This window comes from Spea bombifrons, chromosome 7, assembly GCF_027358695.1.
Source record: "Spea bombifrons isolate aSpeBom1 chromosome 7, aSpeBom1.2.pri, whole genome shotgun sequence".
Taxonomy (NCBI): domain Eukaryota; kingdom Metazoa; phylum Chordata; class Amphibia; order Anura; family Pelobatidae; genus Spea; species Spea bombifrons.
Window position 1 is genome coordinate 1425949 of NC_071093.1, and position 22776 is coordinate 1448724.

Consider the following 22776-nt stretch of genomic DNA (forward strand, 5'->3'; position numbering starts at 1 on the left):
TAAACTTTTTATTAGAGGGAATGGGCAAAAAACCAATAAGACCCTGGTCAACGACCAACTGTTTTTCGGGGTTCCTGCTTTGGGTTCGCATAGGGGAACACATGGGCGCTGGATTTAACCCCTTAATGACAAAGGCCGTACATGTACGGGCTCAAAATGCATTGTTTTCAATGGGTTTAGGGACCACCCATTGTCCTTAAGGGGTTAATGAAGTTACATTCAGTAAGTCAGGGCGGACATTGAATTCCCCCGCCGTTCCATGTGAAATCTGGACAGGGTTCCTTTTCTCTGGGTTACCAGGTCGCATCAGCACTTTGAGAATAGATTGTAAGCTTCGACCCCTAGAGACGTTATCTACTTTTCCTTGCACGTTTTTATCGGTCTTTTTACACGTTGTTTTATTTTTACTATAAAAAACGACAACACAAGAAATTGTATTAATCCCAAAGGCTTCTTTAATCTCCGTTTCTTCTTGGTAATAATAAATCGGACGCCGTGGTTCAGCATCATTTTTCAGATTCTTAGTCAATTCCCTTTGTCCTGAGATTTAAAATTTACATTTAAAATGTATTCTGAACTTGGATTTGGAATGAAAATGTTCAGAACGAGATAATAAAAGCAATGTTCTCCCTCTGGGCAAAAACCGAGAGATAATGGACAACCCTGACCTTGGTCATATTCACTTTTTTAAATATTTTTTACTGTTGAAGATATTTTATCAGAAATTGTTCAAATTAGTTTTGGGGATTTCATTTGGAAGTGAGTGACGCTGCCACTAACGGGTTAAAGAGGTTAAGGATTCATTTTGATACATTGTAAAAATAGATTAAAGATCTTATTAAGGGGACAGTGCGGATTTTTCCGCATTTAACCCCCGGCTCAGGTTAGGGGGGTATCCAACCGGCTCATCGGTTTTGGAGCTTCAAGACCAGGAGCCGAGATTGGCTTCTTTCATCTTTGGGCTCCCGTTGAGCTGCGCGAAGCTGGATGAAAACTTTCCATGGGATTTCTAACAGAAAAAGTCACTTAGGTGGCCATTAGTGACATCATGTCACCCCTTGTGATGTCACAGTGCATGCAACTTTCTAGGAATCTTCCATGAAAGGTTTCCACAAAAAACATTTTTTAGAACCTTTAGTGAGCCTGGTGGAGTCTAGGCTCGTTCCAATATTGGCCCTCTTATGGAGATCACAAGGAGGGGTTGGAATTAGCCAATGGAAATAATGTTTATTGTGGAAAATTCCATTCTTTAGCAAATATTCTTTTTTGGAGTATCATAAAAATTAAAAAATATATTTTATTTACTATTAGCTTTGAGCTGTTTTGAAACTTAGTGTCCAAAAAAACATTCCCTTGATTTCAGCTCCAGTTTAAAAAAAAATAATTAATTATTATTAGTTAATTAAAAAAAAATATTTTTTATGCAATTAAAATGTAAAAGAAAAGACCAAGGAATGCTGGCCAGAGATAAAGCGCAGGTGCCGCCCCCCTCGCTCAGATCGCAACGGGATAAATCATCTCGATAAATATGGTCCTTATGTCACATGACCTCTCCTCCCAGTCTCCTAAAAATGAATTTAACTGTACAAATTTCTGGTTATTTTACATTTTCAAATATTGCAGAATTTGTATCCAAATCGGGGGTTTCAGTCGCCCCTCCCCCGCTTCTCTCTGAGACGGGATCTGCGTCTGAACTTTATTTATCAAAATATCCCTGTAGTAGAAGCTGGGGAAAAAGTTCTGGAATAATTTAACGTTGGAAAAAAGAACATGTAATACCGAGAGGATTTAGTGAACTTTTGAAATATATTTGCAGCGTTTTCTCTCGGTTTTACCAGCCCCCCCCCCCCGGTTTCTCTGCGTCTGATTCTTCGTAAAGCGCGTCTCTATTTGAATATGTAACAATGTATCGCATCAATACCTTATGCATATCCTATGCAGAGTTACATTGTATAAACCTCTACCACTTCTGCTGGGAGGCTGTTCTGCTTATCTACCACCTCCTCTGACACAGACCCCCTTCTCCAGACAGACAGCCTCTCTACAATAGAGGGCCTAGGGGTCTTTAAAGGGCCAGATGCCTTATGGGAATCTAATCATAAATGAGCCGAACCTGAGAAATATTAACCCTTCAATATCCCATCGTAAAGATTCTATGCAGTGGCTCACCAAATGGCTCTAATACCGGCCCTCAAGGACACCTTGCCTTTACTGAAATATACATCTAATAGAGTCACCTGCATTTAAGCAGGAATATCAACCATAACGTACTGGGAGCAAAAGCACTAACTGGGGTCTTATATATGATCACAGCGGGGGGGAAGAATAGGAAGGAGTCAGACTGTGCCACCTGGAGAATCTGCCCTGAGAGCTCCTGGGTGTGCATTTGGGCCACATTTGTCACTAATGTCATAATAATTGATACATAACTATTACTAAAAAATAAACAAATAAAAATAAATTATTGGACCGACTTTTGCTATCAGACGTTTCTGATGAGAGAATTAATGAGATAAATATCTCCGGGGTGACAGATTGACAGCTAATAACTGACGGCCCTTGTGTCTGCTGCTTCTGTGGCGGATCCCACAAGCCCTGCAAATTATTATAAAATGAATCAAATAATTAAAAAAATACTTTTCTTTGAAAAACAAATCTGAAAAATTGAAATTCTCGTTTTCCGCCGGTTGTATATAAAATGAATAAACATGCGCCGAAGGATTTTATGAAGTGAACGAGTGTCGCTCGGCGGATACATTTACCGTTTCAGCTGAATCTGCATATTACGGACTTTAGTTTTTCATTTCCATAATTATTTGTTTCAAATTCGAATCTGCGATAAAACTCGTAGGCCCTTGTTTTTTTCCTCCCCGTAGATAACGCATCGTCGGGGTAACCGGGTCGTAATTCTTCTCGGCTGGATCTTTGATGAATTTCTCACGTCGCCGTAATTACAAACTAATGGATCACGATGGCTTTATTATTTTAAAGGGTTTCGGATCCTGCAGAGGATGAGATTAATTACGTTAATAATTGTCTTCAATTTCCCTTTTTTACGTGAATTACCGCATTTTACTTGTAATAATTTGTAAATTGATGACAACTTCTTTCTTTTACCGTTCTTCGTTCATTAGAATGTTTCTTTTCCGCTCATTAAATCCGGACAGAACTTTTTGGAACCTTTTTATGGGTGTAAGGTACCCCTATAATGTTAACCAGCAGATGAGGGGCGCCTTTGTTTTAGTGGGTGGGGGGGAGGGGTATTTGTGTAACTGGGCGGGGCATTTAGAAGAAGAATAATTGGGTTTTTTTTACCCAGTTTAATTTATAAAGCCGTTTTCTGCTGTTTCTATACACATTATCGGGGCTTTTAGGGCTGTAGAACCCTGCGATCCCCTCATACCCAGCAAACATTCTCACCTCCTAGAAAAGAGGGCAACAGGGGGGGAGAGAGGGGGCATCAGGGGAGGAGAGAGGGGCATTAGGGGGGAAAGAGGGGAGGCAAGATGGGCATGAGTGGCATCAAGGGAAGGACAGGGGCATGGGGGGTGAAGGGAGAAAAAAATGGGCACTGGGGACTAAAGAGGGGCATCAGAGAGGAAAGAGCCATCAGGGGTGGGACCAATGAGGGACTGGCCAAGCTAAAGTGGAAGTTATGGTAAAATTGGGGAGTAAACCGTGCATTGAACTAAAAAGCGTATTTTTTCTCCCATAATACCTAATATAATACATAATATATATATAAAACACAAAATCTATGTATGCATTTTTGTAAATATTGTAAATTGAATAGAATTTTACACCTGTTCTAAAGGCCGGTCCCGTGGCCCCTTGGTTGGAAGCATCTTTAAAAGCCTAATCTTTGTGTGCTGTGACTTCGGCCCCGAAGGGCTCCTTAATTGCTCCTATAGAAGAATCATCGCACCCCTGCGCCCCCCGCCCCCCCCCCCGGATTTCCTGCCGTTTCTCTTACCTGCCGGATCTGCTGATTTTCACATTTTGGGTTTATTTTCCCTTTTTTCCTCTTATTGAGCCCAACGAGTTCTAACAAATCTCATCTTCCTTTAAATTAAAAATCCGCCCGGCGTCACCAATCTCCCGGCTTCCTGCTTACCTCGTAGGCAATTAAATTGGTTGTGAAAACGCTGAAATCTGATATGTTTTTTATGCCAATTAAACGAAGGAGCGCGGCGTCTGCCGTATAAAAACCCCCAACCTTCTAAAACTCCTCTGCGCAGCGGCTGCTAAAAAACCCTATATATATTTTCATGGATCACTGACAAAAATCTGCATTTTCTACACTATTAAATTCTAAAGCTTTTCAAGAAAAAAATCAGTATACAGTAATATAACCCCCCAGCGCTGTATACAGTAATATAACCCCCAGCGCTGTATACAGTAATATAACCCCCAGCACTGTATACAGTAATATAACCCCCAGCGCTGTATACAATAATATAACCCCCAGCGCTGTATACAGTAATATAACACCCAGCGCTGTATACAGTAATATAACCCCCAGCGCTGTATACAGTAATATAACCCCCAGCGCTGTATACAGTAATATAACCCCCAGCGCTGTATACAGTAATATAACCCCCAGCACTGTATACAGTAATATAACCCCCAGCGCTGTATACAGTAATATAACCCCCAGCACTGTATACAGTAATATAACCCCCAGCGCTGTATACAGTAATATAACCCCCAGCACTCCATACAGTAATATAACCCCCAGCGCTGTATACAGTAATATAACCCCCCAGCGCTGTATACAGTAATATAACCCCCAGCGCTGGATACAGTAATATAACCCCCCCAGCGCTGTATACAGTAATATAACCCCCCAGCGCTGTATACAGTAATATAACCCCCCCAGCGCTGTATACAGTAATATAACCCCCAGCGCTGTATACAGTAATATAACCCCCAGCGCTGTATACATTAATATAACCCCCAGCGCTGTATACAGTAATATAACCCCCAGCACTGTATACAGTAATATAACCCCCAGCGCTGTATACAGTAATATAACCCCCAGCGCTGTATACAGTAATATAACCCCCAGCACTGTATACAGTAATATACCCCCCCAGCGCTGTATACAGTAAACGTACAGTTTAGTGAATACACCCCTTTGTAAGTATCTGTGGTACCGGAGGACCCGGTTAATCCCTTTCCTCCCTTCATACAAAGCGTTTTATTAATATAACCTCCAATAGTAATTATTTGGCCTCGCCGTGCAGGAAAGGTACACAGCCCGGTAGAAATGATGACAGACGACCCTTCGTAAAATGCTCGGCACGACTTATAATTACACACAATCTCCATATTTTACAGAACATTTAATGACTGGAGCTGCGTCTGTTTTAAAAGCCAAGTTTTCTCCCATAAATAATCTCTCGACAAAAGAAATTCATCTTCCCAGCCAAGAAATATGATTTACGGCGACCATAATTATCTATTAAACTGTATTTCTGGTGTTTTTGCACCGGAACTATTAAATCAATTGACTTAACCGGTGGAGAGGGCCATCCAGACGAAGCGCGTGCCGCGTGTGAAAGTCTTCTGGGTAACATCCGCTGCGTTACTCTAATAATCACTGGAACGGGATACTTTGTTACATCGGTATTTAGTAACCCATTGAGTGCCAGAGAGGTTTAAGATGTCAGCATCGTGTTGTGTACCACCATGTCAACCGCCATCACCACGTACTACCACCATGTCAACCGCCATCACCACGTACTACCACCATGTCAACCGCCATCACCACGTACTACCACCATGTCAACCGCCATCACCACGTACTACCACCATGTCAACCGCCATCACCACGTACTACCACCATGTCAACCACCATCACCACGTACTACCACCATGTCAACCGTCATCACCACGTACTACCACCATGTCAACCGCCATCACCACGTACTACCACCATGTCAACCGCCATCACCACGTACTACCACCTTGTCAACCGCCATCACCACGTACTACCACCATGTCAACCGCCATCACCACGTACTACGACCATGTCAACCACCATCACCACGTACTACCACCATGTCAACCGTCATCACCACGTACTACCACCATGTCAACCGCCATCACCACGTACTACCACCATGTCAACCGCCATCACCACGTACTACCACCATGTCAACCGCCATCACCACGTACTACCACCATGTCAACCGCCATCACCACGTACTACCACCATGTCAACCGCCATCACCACATACTACCACCATGTCAACCGCTATCGCCACGTACTACCACCATGTCAACCGCCATCACCACGTACTACCACCATGTCAACCGCCATCACCACGTACTACCACCATGTCAACCGCCATCACCACGTACTACCACCATGTCAACCGCCATCACCACATACTACCACCATGTCAACCGCTATCGCCACGTACTACCACCAAACAAAAAGATCAAAGAAAAAACACCTTTCCAAATCACATCTGCATTCTGATTGGCTATTTTATCTCTAGGGCCAATCGGGATACAGCTACGGATTGATTTTATTATTAACAACCAGGAAGAGCCTTCATCCGTAAAGCGATGGCTGCCCCCATATGCCCTAAATAAAAAAAAAAAAAATCATCCACCATAAAAAAAAACAAAAAAACAACAAGTTTCTGCCCTTGATATACCGTAGTTTGACTTCTCTTAATCTTAAGATTTTTCCATAGAAGTTGAGATCTTGTTTTCTCTCTCGCTAAAGGCCGGCGGCGGATGTGGATTTCAGTTCTAAAAGCACAGAAACAATGGAACGAGAAACGCGCTTCGGGTTTAATTCACGGCCTGAAACTAGAAACGATGAAAAAAAGAAAAAAATAAGAAAAAATAAATTCCTTTATCTGTTACAGAGTTCATCGTCTTCTGTATCAGCCGCAGCCGGGGCGTTCGGTTTGGGAACATGCGCGATCGCTCACGCGTTGGCGGCTGTTGGGGTTTGGAGATAACCGCAGGTCTGTTTTTTCCTTCCCCGGAGATCGGGGCTCAGTGGACAAAAGAAATAAATATTTATTCTCTGTTTCTTTATCCGCAGTCTGGAAGCTCAGTGCAGATCAAGGATTTTTCCCTCCAGGAAAGACACAAAAAAAAGGGCTTTTTCTGTAGGGCGATAAACAGCGAAGAACGATCGCGTTCCTTGATGTGGAGGAAATACAGCGGAGGAAATACAGCGGAGGAAATACAGCGGAGGAACGCGTCTGCGAACGTTACTATCAACAGGAAGAATGACCCGCTTCAGGACAACATCGAGAAGGTAGAGATTCCGGAACAACGGAGGCTCCGAAACACGCGGAATTCCACGGATTTAACACCAAAATCCATCTCATAAAAGAAAAAACGGAATCCGAGTCCCGGCAGCGCGAGCAGAAGCCTTTGGGACAATTCTGCGGATCGCGGTGTCTCCGGTCCGTTATCGGGAGGATCGTCCAGAAGTCGTGGATCTAGAACGTCCGTCACGCTTTTTGTAGATTTTGTGTTTTTATCGCATTTTATGGATTATGAACTATTTGTGCTTTATATATACGGGGAGATAAGGGTTAATTATTTAGGAAATGGGCAAAGAATTTGGCCGCGGCAACCTTTCGGTGAGTTTCACAAAGACTGACTCCGTGACGGAACCTCGAGGGAATCAAGAACCCGCAGACCTGGGAAGAGTCTTGGGAATAAGTTTGGGAATAACTATTTAACCCCTTCATGACAAAGCTTGTACGGGCTCACAATCCATTGTTGTTAATGGGTTAAAGGACAACTATTTAATTACCCCTCACAGCCTATTTACTTACCCCTCAAAACCACTTGACTCCTCCCTTTCTCAATGACATCATACCAGCTAGCGTGTCATAAACGTGGACGGTAGAGGTGAGCTTAAACGGCCAAAAAACTCCTCTTCCCTCAACTTTTCCAGAGAAATAATTGTGAACATTCCCGCAACTTGAAAACATGACCCTAATTTTTTTTTTTTATAATGTTTTTATGTTTTATTAACCCTCCAAAAAAAATGTGATTCTGGTGCAAAATAGTAAAAGTTGTGCAGTCACCATGACAACCAATGGCATATTTCAGCTGACAGCTTCGGAATTTCTCTCCATTGGTATTATGATTATTATTTAGCGTTCTATATAGCGCCATCATATACCGCAGCGCTGTACAGTGCGTTCTCTATGCCCACGGCACTCAAGTGGACAAAAGGGACGGCAGCGACTCCACTCACAGCAGGTCGTTCCCCGTTAGGCCGTTACAATTAACGAAATAGTAATTGTTGGATACAGGACTCGGAAATCCACGATCCATGAGCTGAAACTAAAGAGCTTCGTGACGTCCTCGTCAGACTAACAGCGGAGGGGCAATTTCCTCGGAGGCAGGGGGCGAGTCGCCGGTCATTATGCGCGGCTGCCGGTGACAGGATGATTGCGCCAATTAAAAAACAAAAACAATGCAATTAAGTTAAATTTGGCAGGTGTCTTTTGTTCGAAAGTTTGCATTCTTTCTCAAAAAAAAACAACAACCTAATGTTTTAAACGTTTTTTGCTTCCCTGGAGACCGCATTGTGCTTTTTAGCTGAATTGGAGTCAGGTGTTTGTGAAACGAACGGGAGGCAGACGTGCCGGAGATGGCGGGCTTTCGGTCCAACGCGTTCGAGGCGAACTAATATTCAATCTAATAACTAAATTTGGTTTTATATCAGTGAAAGAGCGTAAACCGCGGCATAAAACCAACCGGTTTCAGTGATTAAATTTATATTTTTATAGAGGATGAAAGTCCAGCGCAGGGACTGAAATGTTGAGCACCGTGAGAGTTGTCCGCTTCATCTGTATAATAAGAGTTAATAAAATGACCTGGTCTTTGCTCCTTTAGATATGGATTAGATGTGGATTCTCTGGCATCCAGACAGGTCCCCCGGCGCTGTGAGGGGCCCATTCCACGAAGCAGCGATCTGATTGGTTCCCGTGACATGGTCTCCTTCGGCACCGCACTGGTAATGATGCCCTCCCCGCTGACCATGCGCGCCGGGAAGTCACATTATTTCGGTGCCGCGCGGCTCAGCTTCTGGATATGAAGAATGTTGTGGGGGGGAGCAGCGGATGCGATAAAAACCTCGCTGGGGGGAGCAAAAGGGGCAACTTTTTTCTGACTGCTCCAGGGCCCCAGGTGACTTCATTTGGCCACCAAAAACCTAGAAGACGCCGTGTGCAGGGGTCACTTTATTAAAGCCCCTCTACGTCCATTTAATATGATATCAGTTCAATTTAAGTGGCCAATGGCTGTAGAAACATAGAAGCAGAGTAACATAGCAACAGAGTAACATTGTAACAGAGTAACATAGTAACAGAGTAACATAGCAACAGAGTAACATAGTAACAGAGTAACATAGCAACAGAGTAACATAGTAACAGAGTAACATAGCAACAGAGTAACATAGTAATACAGCAACATAGTAACAGAGTAACATAGTAACAGAGGAACATAGTAACAGAGTAACATAGTAATACAGCAACATAGTAACAGAGTAACATAGTAACAGAGGAACATAGTAACAGAGTAACATAGCAACAGAGTAACATAGTAACAGAGTAACATAGCAACAGAGTAACATAGTAACAGAGTAACATAGCAACAGAGTAACATAGTAACAGAGTAACATAGTAACAGAGTAACATAGCAACAGAGTAACATAGTAACAGAGTAACATAGTAACAGAGTAACATAGCAACAGAGTAAGATAGTAACAAAGTAACAGAGTAACATAGCAACAGAGTAACATAGCAACAGAGTAACATAGTAACAGAGTAACATAGTAATACAGCAACATAGTAACATAGTAACATGTAACATTGTAGCAACATAACATAGTAACAAAATAACATTGTAACACAACAACACAGTAACACCTTAACACACTAACACAGTAGCACATAACATTGTAACAAAGTAACACAGTAACAGAGTAACACAGTAACACAATAACACCGTAACTTTATTTAGGTTACAAAAAGAACAAAGTCCTTCAAGTTCCATCCTTCTACCGATCCTTCCAAAGGAGGGCGAAAATCCCCCAATTAAGCCATTTTCCAAATTTTTTCTTTGCAGAAATTGTCATTTTTGAAGACATTTCATTTAATTCCAGCAGTAAATGGGACTTTTTCTCGGGGACCGCATTTAATTCACGGGGGACGTAAATCTTTCTTAATTAAGGGCTGAGCAGAGAAAATGATTTCATAGAAAATATATCTCCGTTTAACGACTTCTGGATGTTCCGTTCGGGGCAGAAGGATTGACGTTTCCTAGCGATCGATGCGCATTATGGAGGGATCGATCTACTCTATTATGCGCCAATTACAAATCTTTAATACCCACGGAATGAACGCCGTGAGAGGCTGCGGCCTTCAATCGATCCAAGGCGCGCTTTTTAGTAAAAGGGAAATGTTTGGGTGGGAATCGATTACGAGCTTCCGATTTACTCGCGATTGTTTGTCTCTTTGGTTGAGACGCGGCTGGAGACGACCGGAAAACGACTGGAATGAAAGAAAAAAATTCTGCCTGCGCGGTTCGGGCTGCCGCTGAACCCGGACAGCGAACATCATGGAGCGCGGAACTTTCCACCGGATTCAGGACCAAACGTGTCCACTGGATTGGCGGTTGGGTGCGCGACGTGTGGACTCCCGGAATAAAGTATCTACGATTACTAAAAGGAGCTGATATCATACATACAAACTGTCCCTCTTCCCATAGCCATTCCCATTATGGCGAAATGATCTTACTCCGGTTAAATCTAAATGTTTGGGGAAAATCCACCGGATCCGGAGCTCAGCATCATAAAAGGAGATGAGACGGCGACGAGTGGAGATCTTCATCAAGGAATAAAATACAAGTGCGAGGCTTCGCGATTTTCAACTTTATTCTCAGACATAAAACTGGATTTATATTTATTCCCCACTCCAGAACAAAACATCTGCCTAGAACGTGACAAACGCATCGCTTTACATGCATGACGGGGTTACTACTGCTTACTTTACGATTATGTGGTCCACCATACCAGGGTGATTGGGCAGATTCGCAGGGATTTTACCCCAACCTTCGGGGGGAAGGGGCAGATTCTTGGGGTCACACGGTCTGCAGCCGACTCCTTCATATTCTCCTCTGATTTAATGATATCCGAGCGTCCTGATTGGTGCTTTTCTCCCTGCTAGATCACAGCTGGAATTCCTGCTTGAATACAGGTGACTCCATTCAGAATATCTTTACCTCCTGACCAGTCACAGTTTCCATAACAACCATTATTAGAACCAATCAGCTACCGCCATTTGTCACTACAATAGTTAGTGAAGTTCAGCTATGGAACCTATAGAGAAGAAGTGGAAATAGAAGGTTTATCGTATTGGATACATGATTTATTTATTATTATTATTATTATTATTACTTTACTACTATTACTATTACTACTAGTTATTATTAGCATTAGAATTATTATCATTATTATATTACTGTTATTATTATTATTATTAGTATTTATTATTATTATTATTATTATTATTATTATTATATATTTGTTTTATATTTCTCACGTTTCCGTCTTTTTATCTGTTCGCGTCTCCTGAAATCACCTCCTGTAGCGACGATAAATAACAATGAACGATGAGCCCATTAAAGTTCCGGTTTTATTTATTCTCCCGAGCCGTGGCGGAGATGAGAACGCGCCCGCAGTATTTGTCACAAACTAATGACGCAGACCCGGCGAGTGTTAATCCGCCGCGGCTTTCACGGCGTGACAGATAACGCGGCCGTCGGTATACTTGGCGGTGCGCGCGTTAATGCAGCATCCAGGCGAGCGCGTCGCCAGATAAACATCACGGGACGGCTCGTTTAGAACATAACGATGCTAAGGCAATCGTGCAAACGCGAGTTATCGCTCTAGGAAGAGTAATTAAACGTATGAGGTCATTAAACCAGAGAAGGTTTCTAGGTTGTGATGTAATGATATACGGTCCACGTGAACGACTCCTAAAGGGAGAGGAGCCGCCACATCAGTGCGGGAGAGAGGGGCATCAGGGGAGGAAGGAGGGGCATGAGGGTGGGAGAGAGGGGCATCGGGGGAGGAAAGTGGGGCATCGGTGCGGGAGAGAGGGGCATCAGGGAGGAGAGAGGGGCATCAGGGAGGAGAGAGGGGCATCAGGGAGGAGAGAGGGGCATCAAGGGAGGAAAGAGGGGCACCAGGAGAGGAAAGAGGGACATCAGAGGGGGAGAGAGGGTCAAGGAAGAGGAGAAAGGGACATTAGGGTAAGAAAGATGTTCATCAGGGAAGGAAGGAATGACACGGGCGTTTGAGGCCCGGAGGGACTGGCCAAACAAAAAAAAGACACTTGGAAAGTATGTCGCAGCGTAAAGCTTATTTTAATAAACATGAATTTGCCCGTTTTCATTGTGAAAACAAATCTAAGAAGCCTGCGACGCGCCCAAAATGTTTCTAAAATGATATCCATAAAGCGGGGCTTATAAAACATATGGCGTTTATAATATTGATCCCCTCGGCTCAAAGCACCAAGCGATCGTCGCGAAGCCCGGGATTCCATTCGTAACGCTGGGATTAAAAGGCAAGGAAGTGGAAAATTGGAATAAAACCGGATTCAGGTGGAGTGTAAAATACAGCTGGTGCGGGGACACCGAGCACGCCGAATAATAACGAGAAGGAGCATTATTTTAAAAAATCAATTCTCGCCGGGCTCAAACGAAGCAAAAAGAGAACAGATTGGAAAGAACGCCGCTGCCGGAATCTATTTCATTTATATGGTTCTGATGCACGCATGGAGGGGCTTTAAAGCACGGAGCGGCGCACGGAGGCTGCATGTTTTTTAACTTCACTATCTTATAACTTATTATAACGGATATCAGACGTCCCAAGCCCCCCCCCCGGAAATTCCGGCAGTTTCCTGGAAATGCGGTTCTTTCTCCCGCCGATCGCTCCAAGATCACAGATCTGAAACGAGGAATCACAAATCAGTTCCATCGTCATCGTCTGCTCCGATAGCCAGGCCTCCCGGAGCGCTTCCACAAAAGGGAGGAGCCTGCGCGCACACGCTCTCCCCCCGATTGGAAGAACGAGGGAGAGGCTGTCGTCGTGGGGAGTGCCGTGGCTCCACCCCTTTTGTAGAAGTGCTCCAAGAGGCAAGAATCACGCAGAGAAGGGCAGAAACGCAACTCTTTCTCCACCAACGACAATAACTGTAACTTTATACTATGTGATAATAATATATCATGTTATATATTTATTATATTATATTTATAACTGTAACTATATAATATAATAACTGTTATATAATAACAGTAATTATTATATATTATATTGTTATATAATAACAATAATATGACTGTTATATAAATATATAAATATATAATAATAATATATAATATAATAACTGTTATATAACATATAATATATTATGTTATATATTTATTAGATTAATAACTGTAACTATATACTCTGTGATACTAATATATTATGTTATATATTTATTATATTAATAACTGTAAATATATACTATGTGATAATAATATATTGTTTTATTTATTAAAGGCACCATAAATGCAGATCTACAAATCAGAACCGGACTATTACTGGGACTCCTGTTATATCAACTATAACTCCCATTATTCTATTATCCAAAGCAACAAGGATAATGGGAGTTGTATTCCCCGTCAGGTTGCCTGCCTGTGAAAGCAGGTACAGCGGATATTGAAAAATATTTTTTCCTCCCCGTTTCTAGAGCCAATGCCTCGACGTGGCTTCGGCTGGGTTTCGCTGGCTCTCGGTAAAGTATGCCGTAAATGTCCGCCAGCGGGAGCGTATTTTTAGGGGAATGATCATTACCGTTTATATGATACCTCGGCGCTGGTTGTTAAACAGAATCTGTAACGGAATCCAAACGATTTCCGAAAAACATCTGTAGGAACAGCAGGAGCGTTAGCTCCTCCAACTAATTTACTAAGCATCTATTCCTGACTCAACAATTTATCACGCTCCGGCCTAACTAAATCCAAAACTAATTAGTGCTTAATTGACTCTAATAAAGTATGCAGTCGTTCAGCCCCGCAGGTAGGAAACAATGTCGGGCTTAACCCACGGAGTGCCGCAAGGTAATTGGAGCATTTTGCCTTTCCGGGGATTTGCGCCACTCATCAGCACTTTAAGGGTTAATTTAGAGAGTGTGAGAGAATGAACAAGAACGGGAGTGTGAGAGAATGAACAAGAACAGGAGCGTGAGAGAATGAACAAGAACGGGAGTGTGAGAGAAAGAACAAGAACGGGTGTGTGAGAGAATGAACAAGAACGGGTGTGTGAGAGAGTGAGTGTGAATGTGGGCAACAAATTTCTTTCCTGGATTAAAAATGTCCCAGAATTTTTGGTTGAAGCCAAATGGGCGGAGAATTAAATTTGTTACCTGAAAACCCATTTTGCCCATTTGCCCCAGCAAAGATATATTTTAAAGAAAAAAGAACAAGAGGGCGTAATCTAAAAGAAAAAGTTTAGAGGCTTTGGTGGCATTGAAGGAAGTTTTACTTTGCTGAGAGGGTGGTAGATCAAGGGAACAGCCTCCCAGCAGAAGTGGTATAGTCTAATACAGTTGAGGGGATTTAACCATGCATGGGAAACTATACATTTTACGAATAGAATGCATGTATAATAAGAGTAACAGTCTTTAGTATTTCCGATCACCTCGTGCTGTAACCTGCTCCCAAACACGGGACTTTTAGGACAGATCACACGCGGCCCTTTTAATAAACATGAACTTAACGAATTCCAATTTACTTTAAGCAGCCGTTTAATTAAACTCTATGGATTTTCCCATTAACCTTTTGCTGTAACTTTGCTAAATGTTCTGAATAATACAGGAATGTTGTAAATAATACAGCGTAGCATCGATTGCATCTAATTGGCTTTTTCTTTTGTTTCTATTTTTCGTTATTTTGTTGCACAAAAACATTTTTTAAACATTAATTTCGGAAAAAAGGAAAAACAACATAATAGACTTTTTAAAGATCGTAGAAAAACATCTTAAAGGGACAGCCCAGCCATGAGACGAACTTTAATGGAGATGACAACTGAGAGGTCCCTTTACGTAAGTCCCCCTGGAGACCCCCATATGTATTTGCCCCTCTCCCCACCACCCAAAGGCATCTCCAGCCACGTGCTGCACTCAGCGCTCACTCGGTGGACAGGAGTCCAATGAGACCCCCCTGGGTGTACTCTTTCCTGCCTCTGATTGGCTGCTTCAAGAATCGTCGGACCACAAAACTTCTTAGATTCAGTGCTTTATTTTATTTTTGTACATTTTACATACCCCGTACCCCGTACCCCATGGCGAGAAATTATACCGTCCCTTTAATATAAATATGGACGGTGGCCATGAAATTTGAGACTGTTGGTCACTATACGTCCCGTTCATTCTGTCCTCCTGCCGGTCTGCCGTCCGTCTTTCTGTAAGGCGTTCCGGTAGCTTTTGAGCTGCAGGTATTTTTCATGTCGGATGATTCCATCGTAATGTTATTTGCGGCGCGTTTGATGAATTCGAGCGCCGCTTGGTTTATGAGTCGGCGGATAAAACCTGATCGCGTTCATTTGTTTTTTGTTTTTTAGGATAATTTTTGCTCTTTTCTCAGGACTCTCCGAGGCTTCTTCATCGAGTCACCCAAATCTTTCTCATAGAATTCTGAATCCGAGAAAACCGACACATTGTTTCAGCCGGTTTGGCAGCGATCTGCCGGCCGCCGGCCACTGACCGTCGTCTCCCCGCGAAAAAAAAAAACCCCGTCTTGGAAGAATCCCGGGAGAAAATAGTTGGAAATCAGGAGTTTCTGGTCCATCAAGTCCTTTCGCTCATCTCTTCCGACAAACGCTGCGAGGCCCGGAGTGGAAGGAATCCGACCATTTGCCGGCCTCCGTTCCCCTCCCCCTCACCATCTCCGCTATTAAATGATATCGAGTGCGTTAAAGGGAGGCCTGACATCCGGGATCGGCATCTCCATCAATATTAATAAAGAGGCTTCACCTGAGCAGATTACACTCGCCATGTCTCCTGTTACTTCTGTTAATAGGGGAAGCGTGTGCGGGCGTGCAGGCGGGCGCCCTATTTATACCCCCCCAAGAACAAGAGGCCATAATCTAAAACTATAGGGTAAAAGGCTAAGTAGATAAGTGGAACAGCCTCCCAGCAGAGGTGGTAGATGGTAATACAGTGAGGGTATTAAACATGCATGGGATAGACATACGGCTCCTGAATCTAAGACGAGACCAACGACTGATTAAGGTTTGAGTCTTTACAGCAGGAGAAACGGGAGACTAGACAGGGGCCGAATGGGGCCGATCTGCCGGCAGGTTCTGGGTTTCTCTGTAGGAATACCAGGGAATTCTAAATTCTCTGACTCAACTATTAACCCTTTAATAGCCCATCACAAACGTTACATTATAATGGTGATGGAAACCAAAGGGTTTAAATAACAGAAACATGACTGGTCAGGAGGTGAAGATATTCTGAATAAAGTCACCTGTATTCAAGCAGGGATTCCATCTGTGATATAGATAGGGAGAGATAGCCAGGTATCATTAAATCAGAGGACTTTGTGACCCTGAGAATCTGCTCATCGCCCCCGGATACTCTGCTTAAGTATATATTTATAGATACTTTTATTTTCTTTTTCCTGTTTATTTGTTTTCCTTCTAGGCTTTCTAATGAAGTCACGTGAGATTCTATAGAACATTCAATTCATTTCCTTTTTGTCATGCGATCCGTCACATTCCCCGGGAATCGCTACATTACAGAATTCGTACATCGATGGCTTTTCAAATTAAAGATGGGAGTGACTGAAAGAAAAAAAAATAATCAATTGATAATAATTCACTTCCAACATATAACATGCGCATTAATACATTTATGGGAACTGTCGATAGAATGCACTCGGGGAATTGCCGCGGCATACGGAGCGGAGCATGTAAAAAAAAACATAAAATGCGTAAATGAAATGTAATCCATAAATTTATCGAGACGACAGACTGATTTATTGTAAAAACAAACGTTCGGCGGGATCGGGTTCACCCAATTACCCCAGAGAAGCGTGTTTTATGATAATTTACATGGAAATCAATTTATATTCACAAACCTATCAATTGGCGATCTTCGTTAGTTAAATAGTAAAAAAAATGCATCAAACATTTTTCAAAAAAGGCAAAAAAATATAAAAATTGCAACCAATTAATAATTTTTTTTTTTCAATTGATGACAACTTTTTGAAAAAGAAATCTAAATTTCCTCTTTTGGCTTATAGTTTGTCCAACGGTGCATTCTTTATCACCACGCACTGGATTACTTCTTCCTGATTGGCTGCTTATTTAGTTTATTTTTTTTTAAATAATAAAAAAAAATAACGTAAAAAAATAAAATAAAAATGGACACCGATCTCTTCTCTTTGGGGAAATGTATTATTTTATACCCCTTTCGGGTTAAAAATCTATATTTATCTGATCGCAATGATTCAGCGTCAGGTGGTTTTATTATAACTTCTGGAAATAACTTCTGTTCCGGAAGAATTTATCAAATATAAATATATTTTTTTTTAGTACTTATTTTATTTCGCTGTGATTCCTAAAATTGATGTGAGCGGTGATTGTGTTTTGTTTATTTCATTTGTTATACTGACGCCGCTCTCTTCGCTTCATACATCATCACCCTTAGAGACTAATATTATTCTTGAGCTATGCCTTGGAAGTGATGATGGAAGAATAAATGTAAATTCCGAGCGGGGTTTCCACGCTTCCTAGAAATATATTTGGAATAATAAAATTCTGTTTTTTTTTGGCATTATTTCTTCCCTGGGTTATCCTGGGCTTTCATCTTTATAAATACCGTCGGTTACCCATCTCTCTCCCCATCAAATATTTCATACAAAGTCATGTGTCATCATCAGAAAAGGGCAGAAAATGTATGTATTAATTATAAAAAAATGTAATTTCAGTGTTTTTTTATTGTCTGATAATATAAATATTTAACAAACATAAAATAGGAAGAATTTTTACCGTTTATTGTATGGAAGTTCCAAGAAATGCTCTAAAATATTAGGTTAAAGCCCATTTTCCGGTTTATGGTCTTATTCAGACATAGAAACCTAGAACTCATCGGCAGATCGGCCCCCATCCGGCCCCCGTCTAGTCGCCCGTTTCTCCTGCTGCAAAGACTCAAACCTTAATCAGTCGTTGGTCTCGTCTTAGATTCAGGAGCCGTATGTCTATCCCATGCATGTTTATTACCCTCACCACCTCTGCTGGGAGGCTGTTCCACTTATTTACCACCCTCTCAGTAAAATTAAATAAGTCATTTAATAAGACATCCGTAAGTCTTCTCATGCTTCTCACAGCACTCCGGAACACTACTGGTTAATGATCTGAATGCAGAATGATATAAAATCATCATAATTCAGCCGCTCGGAGCTTTCGTTGAAAGCAGGGCTATTTTTAATGTTTGTTTTACGGTATATCTTGGAAGATTCCTGCTCTAATCAATGATCCTCGGTCTGTGAGCGCAGGTTGTGCAATGAGAGTTCTGTAAACATGCGCAGGAGGCATCGTTAGACCGACCCCGCGTCCAGTTCCAGAATATCTGAAAGGTAAATCTCGTGCGAGGCCAGCGTTGCCTTTTACTAGAGATGAAGCCACATTATTTCACCCCAGTCTCTCCCTCCATTATCTACACATTTTGGGGAATTAAATGACTTTCTTAGAGTCCTCAGCATCAGGTCTTCAAAGTTACCCCCAGACAGAAGACCAGCGAGACCCTCGCCCTCCAAAACCTTTTCGCTTCTGAATGCTTTGATCCGGAGCTCCAGACTGTCATTTTCTATCGTTTTTTCGGGACAATTGTTTTGTTTTTAGCTCATTTCGCGTCTTTGTATCTCTGGCAGTCGGTGAAGCCTCGTCGCGTCCTCACCGGCCTCCTGCCCAACGGTTTTCATTTCTGGAATCAATTTATAATTTTTGATACTTTGTATTTTCCTGCGCCGGCCTTTGACCTGATTTTATCTCCCCAGCCCTGATATCCACTCCAACTCAATAATGAACTCCTCTTAATATTATATATTATATACAGTATATGTAACAATTCATGACACCCGTTATAAATATTGTATCAGTCTCTCCGGCGTCTTCAATAAACTTTTCCTCTGACCTTTCCTCTCATTATCTCCCCGGAAGGAGGAACGACTCCTTTGTCGGCTTCATTAAAGCGATGCCCTCAATCAACGTCCGCTCCACGGTGCGCATTAATGGCGTTCTATTCACCCAGGTACTTCCTTGCTGCGTGGACCTGATTAAGACAGCATTAATTATTGGCAGACATGACGCCTGCGTGTTTAGTCATTTTGCTGGGTGCTGTGACCCCCCCCCCGGAATACATATTGTTTATCCTTCAGACGTAAATAGCATCCTTGATGCAAATGCCGTGAACGTCTTGAGGACTTCTTCAAAGGGGTTAGGACAGCACAATGTTTGCTAACAATGCATTTACCGAGGCAATGAACTTTAATTTATACCGAAGTAAGTATTTAAACTATACGATGTTTGCTGTTTCAACAATATGGGGAGGAATAAGCAGGTTCTTATCTAAGAAAATAAAGTCAATTCAAAACTACAAATTATACCAAACACAGCAGGGAAATTTGCCCTGAAATTCTACATTTTCATTCAATTTTTTTGTTTTACACAGTCTGAGGACGCAGAAACGACTTTCGCACATTGGTGAAATTTTTTTTAATTATGCGTATAATTTTAAAAAATAATCAGATATTGGCTGAAGTTTTATATTTAATATATATAATATTATAAATATTATATAGTATTATATATTATATGGCAAAATGTTGAAATTCTAACTTTTTTCTATTTTACTTTAGAAAATTTAAGAATAAATAAAACATTTTAAAAAAAAAAACCCCGAGAAAATAAAATTAAGTATAATCTTTTTAAAACATCGTTTAAAAGTGTTTTTTTTTTTTGCATGAACTTTTTATCCTCATATTACACATCGAGGAGTCCTGGCACGTGGATAAACAATAGTTTTAACTTAAAATGTGGGTGGTAGGTGTGTTTGGCCTCCGAAAGCCAATTATGGCAAAAAAAAAATGAAAAAATTAAAAAACGAAACTTTTAATTTCTCTAGACTGGTTTGTGGATTAAAGATGGGCAATAGGGCAGATTTAATAATGAATTACCCTCCACTGCGCAAGATCTTCTAGTTGACACGATATTTAAATGTTTCTCATCGCTTTGCCCTACATCAGGTTTGAAATCCGGATCTCATTAAAATCGTCACATGTGCGGATGTTCCCGAGCTGGAATATTTCCGTTAAGACGGGGTCCCGACCTTTTCAGAAATGTTTCACTTTAGAAAAAATCTGACAGCCATCACGTCGACAAAAGTCTGCAAAAAATGTGGTATTTAAGGAAAGCAAAATGGAAAAACATTATAACAGAGGACCTGCCGGCTCCGAACATCCAGAACAAGGTACTAAACGTTACCAAAAACATGCAGTATCATCATTTCCTTTGTTTATAAATAAATAGAATGTAACGTCGAGGAAGCTTCCTCCAAACATTTGAACTAACGCCTTCTGATCATTCTTTTCCTAAAGTACGTACAATCTAACTGCAAGCATCTGGGGATGAGAGAGTTAAATAAATTGATACTTTTTCTGCTATTTGTAACGTCCTGAAACATTTGTTATTCACAGAGCATCGAGTCCACGGCAGGGAGTTTCGGGTTCCAGCGGAGTAATCGTCGGCTGAACCTCCAATAATAGATTTCATGTGGCAGAGGTTCTGACGTCTCAAAGTTCCGAGAGGGTTGGCTGCTATCGTTCATCCAGAGTCAGATAGCCGGAGGCAAGAAATGGTGGCTGAAAGCATAAATGAGCTCAGAAATCTGGTCTCCATGTCATAGTTGCCAATTGTCCTGTTTGAAAAACGGGTCGACCGGACGGGCCGAATGGGGCCGATCTGCCGGCAGATTTTTTGTTTCTATATTTCAAAGTGTGTAAAGGGTTAATGATTGAAGTGATGTGCAAAGTCCTGCTCACCCTCTTAGCATCTTGAGAGTTAAGCTTCTTTTAATTATATTACATTAATAAGACTGATTTTGCGCATTTTATGTCTGCTCATAGCCACTTTTTTTTTAATGGCGAAAAACATTTAATTTGGACAACGGATTGCAATTTTATTTCAAAGAGGTAATTTAAATATAACATTAGCCAGATTCCGCCCTCTTTCTGCCAAATGCCTGCGCGTTTTACTAATCACTGTTCCTACGCGGCATGTCTGCAAGTAAGAGACGGCTATTATTGGGTATCTAAAAGCCTATAGAGCAGCAGGGGACTCGCTGCCGCATACATTATAAGGTATAATTACCCCGATGAGCCCCTGTTTACATTCGGTACAATTACACCCAGCTCCTAAAATTAACTTGAAATTTACTGACACCGCAAATCAGAACCGGCAACGGAGACGAATCACGACGGCTTTCTGCAGACTGTAAATTTACAGAATTATTATACGGTTTGTTTGATTTTACTGAGAATTATTGAAATTCTCAATAGTTTATAAACCCAAAAACAGAACTTAAGAGTATTCAAATTCTACATTTTTCAGTTCTATACATTAAAAAAAAAACAAAAAAAAACATGGGATGGTGTTTAGAGATAAAAATAGAAGACATATATCTTGAAAAAACCCTGCCTCCTGGCTTTATCATGCGAGCAGAAACCTAAACTTAACTCCCTACCAGGATCTGTATGATTATTCATTCACATTAACTTATTTCTCCCCTGTAGTTGAGTTGTTAAGGAGTTTGTGCCTCCCATTGGGCTTATTTTTAATATATAACCCCCAATAATAGGGGAGGGAGAGAGAGGGGTATTAAGGGGTATATGCCCGCCCAGAGTTATTTAATCATCCTTCCCATCCTGGGCACCCCCGCTTTATTGTGTTAAATAATTACTTATTTCAATTATTCTGCTCACTTCTACCAAATCCCCACCCACTGCTGCCTATATCCTGCCCACTAATGCCCACTTCCCGCCCCTTTTTATTCTAACTGAGGCTAGCCCCACCCCCTTTACCCCAGAACTCGGGAGCTCCGGGAATTGGAAAATCCCCCGGTATGATGAACAGATAGAACCGGGAATGGCGGGCGAGTTTCTGGCCTCTCTGGAGGTCGTAGAATATGAGCTTTTGGAGTTCCCGCCCCCAGGAGACTTCGCGGCACCGGATACAAAGTCTCCAGCGATGGAAACATTGTATTAAACCACAACAAATAAACTACAAAGTTTCACCGGAATTAAAACATCCCTCGATCCCAAGGCATTGGCTACGATTGAGAAATACTGGACTGCTTAGATTTCAGAACATGCGCTGGACCATTCAGGGCACTGGTAGGATTAACCATTTTAGTGCCAGAGAGGAGAGCTAGGCATTGAATTCTGATTAAACGCCGTAGAACAAATACTCATTGAGTTTAGGACGATAACAAAGAAAGATATTAATATTAAAGCAGTCGAGAGCGGGTTTGTCAGACTTCGATGAAATGCTTCACATATGTAAATTCCAAGAATTACGTCTCAGGCGGCTGTAAAACGGCTCTCAGCGTGGGCTCTGTCACTGGGACGTGGGATAAAAAGGTCTGAAGTGGCATTTATTCAAACATACACTGCCTT

At 41.7% G+C, this 22776-nt stretch overlaps 1 protein-coding gene across 1 annotated transcript in view; it reads left to right on the forward strand.

Annotated features, from left to right (window-relative positions):
* The first annotated feature begins 5722 nt into the window (after positions 1-5722).
* LOC128501624 (ESCRT-I complex subunit tsg101-like) overlaps positions 5723-22776 on the forward strand; it is a 34503-nt gene continuing 17449 nt past the window's right edge. Inside the window, exons 1-2 of the mRNA XM_053471176.1 lie at positions 5723-6424; positions 7067-7285. Of these exons, the coding sequence (XP_053327151.1) occupies positions 5723-6424; positions 7067-7285 (921 nt within the window). The remainder of the gene's footprint in view (positions 6425-7066; positions 7286-22776) is intronic.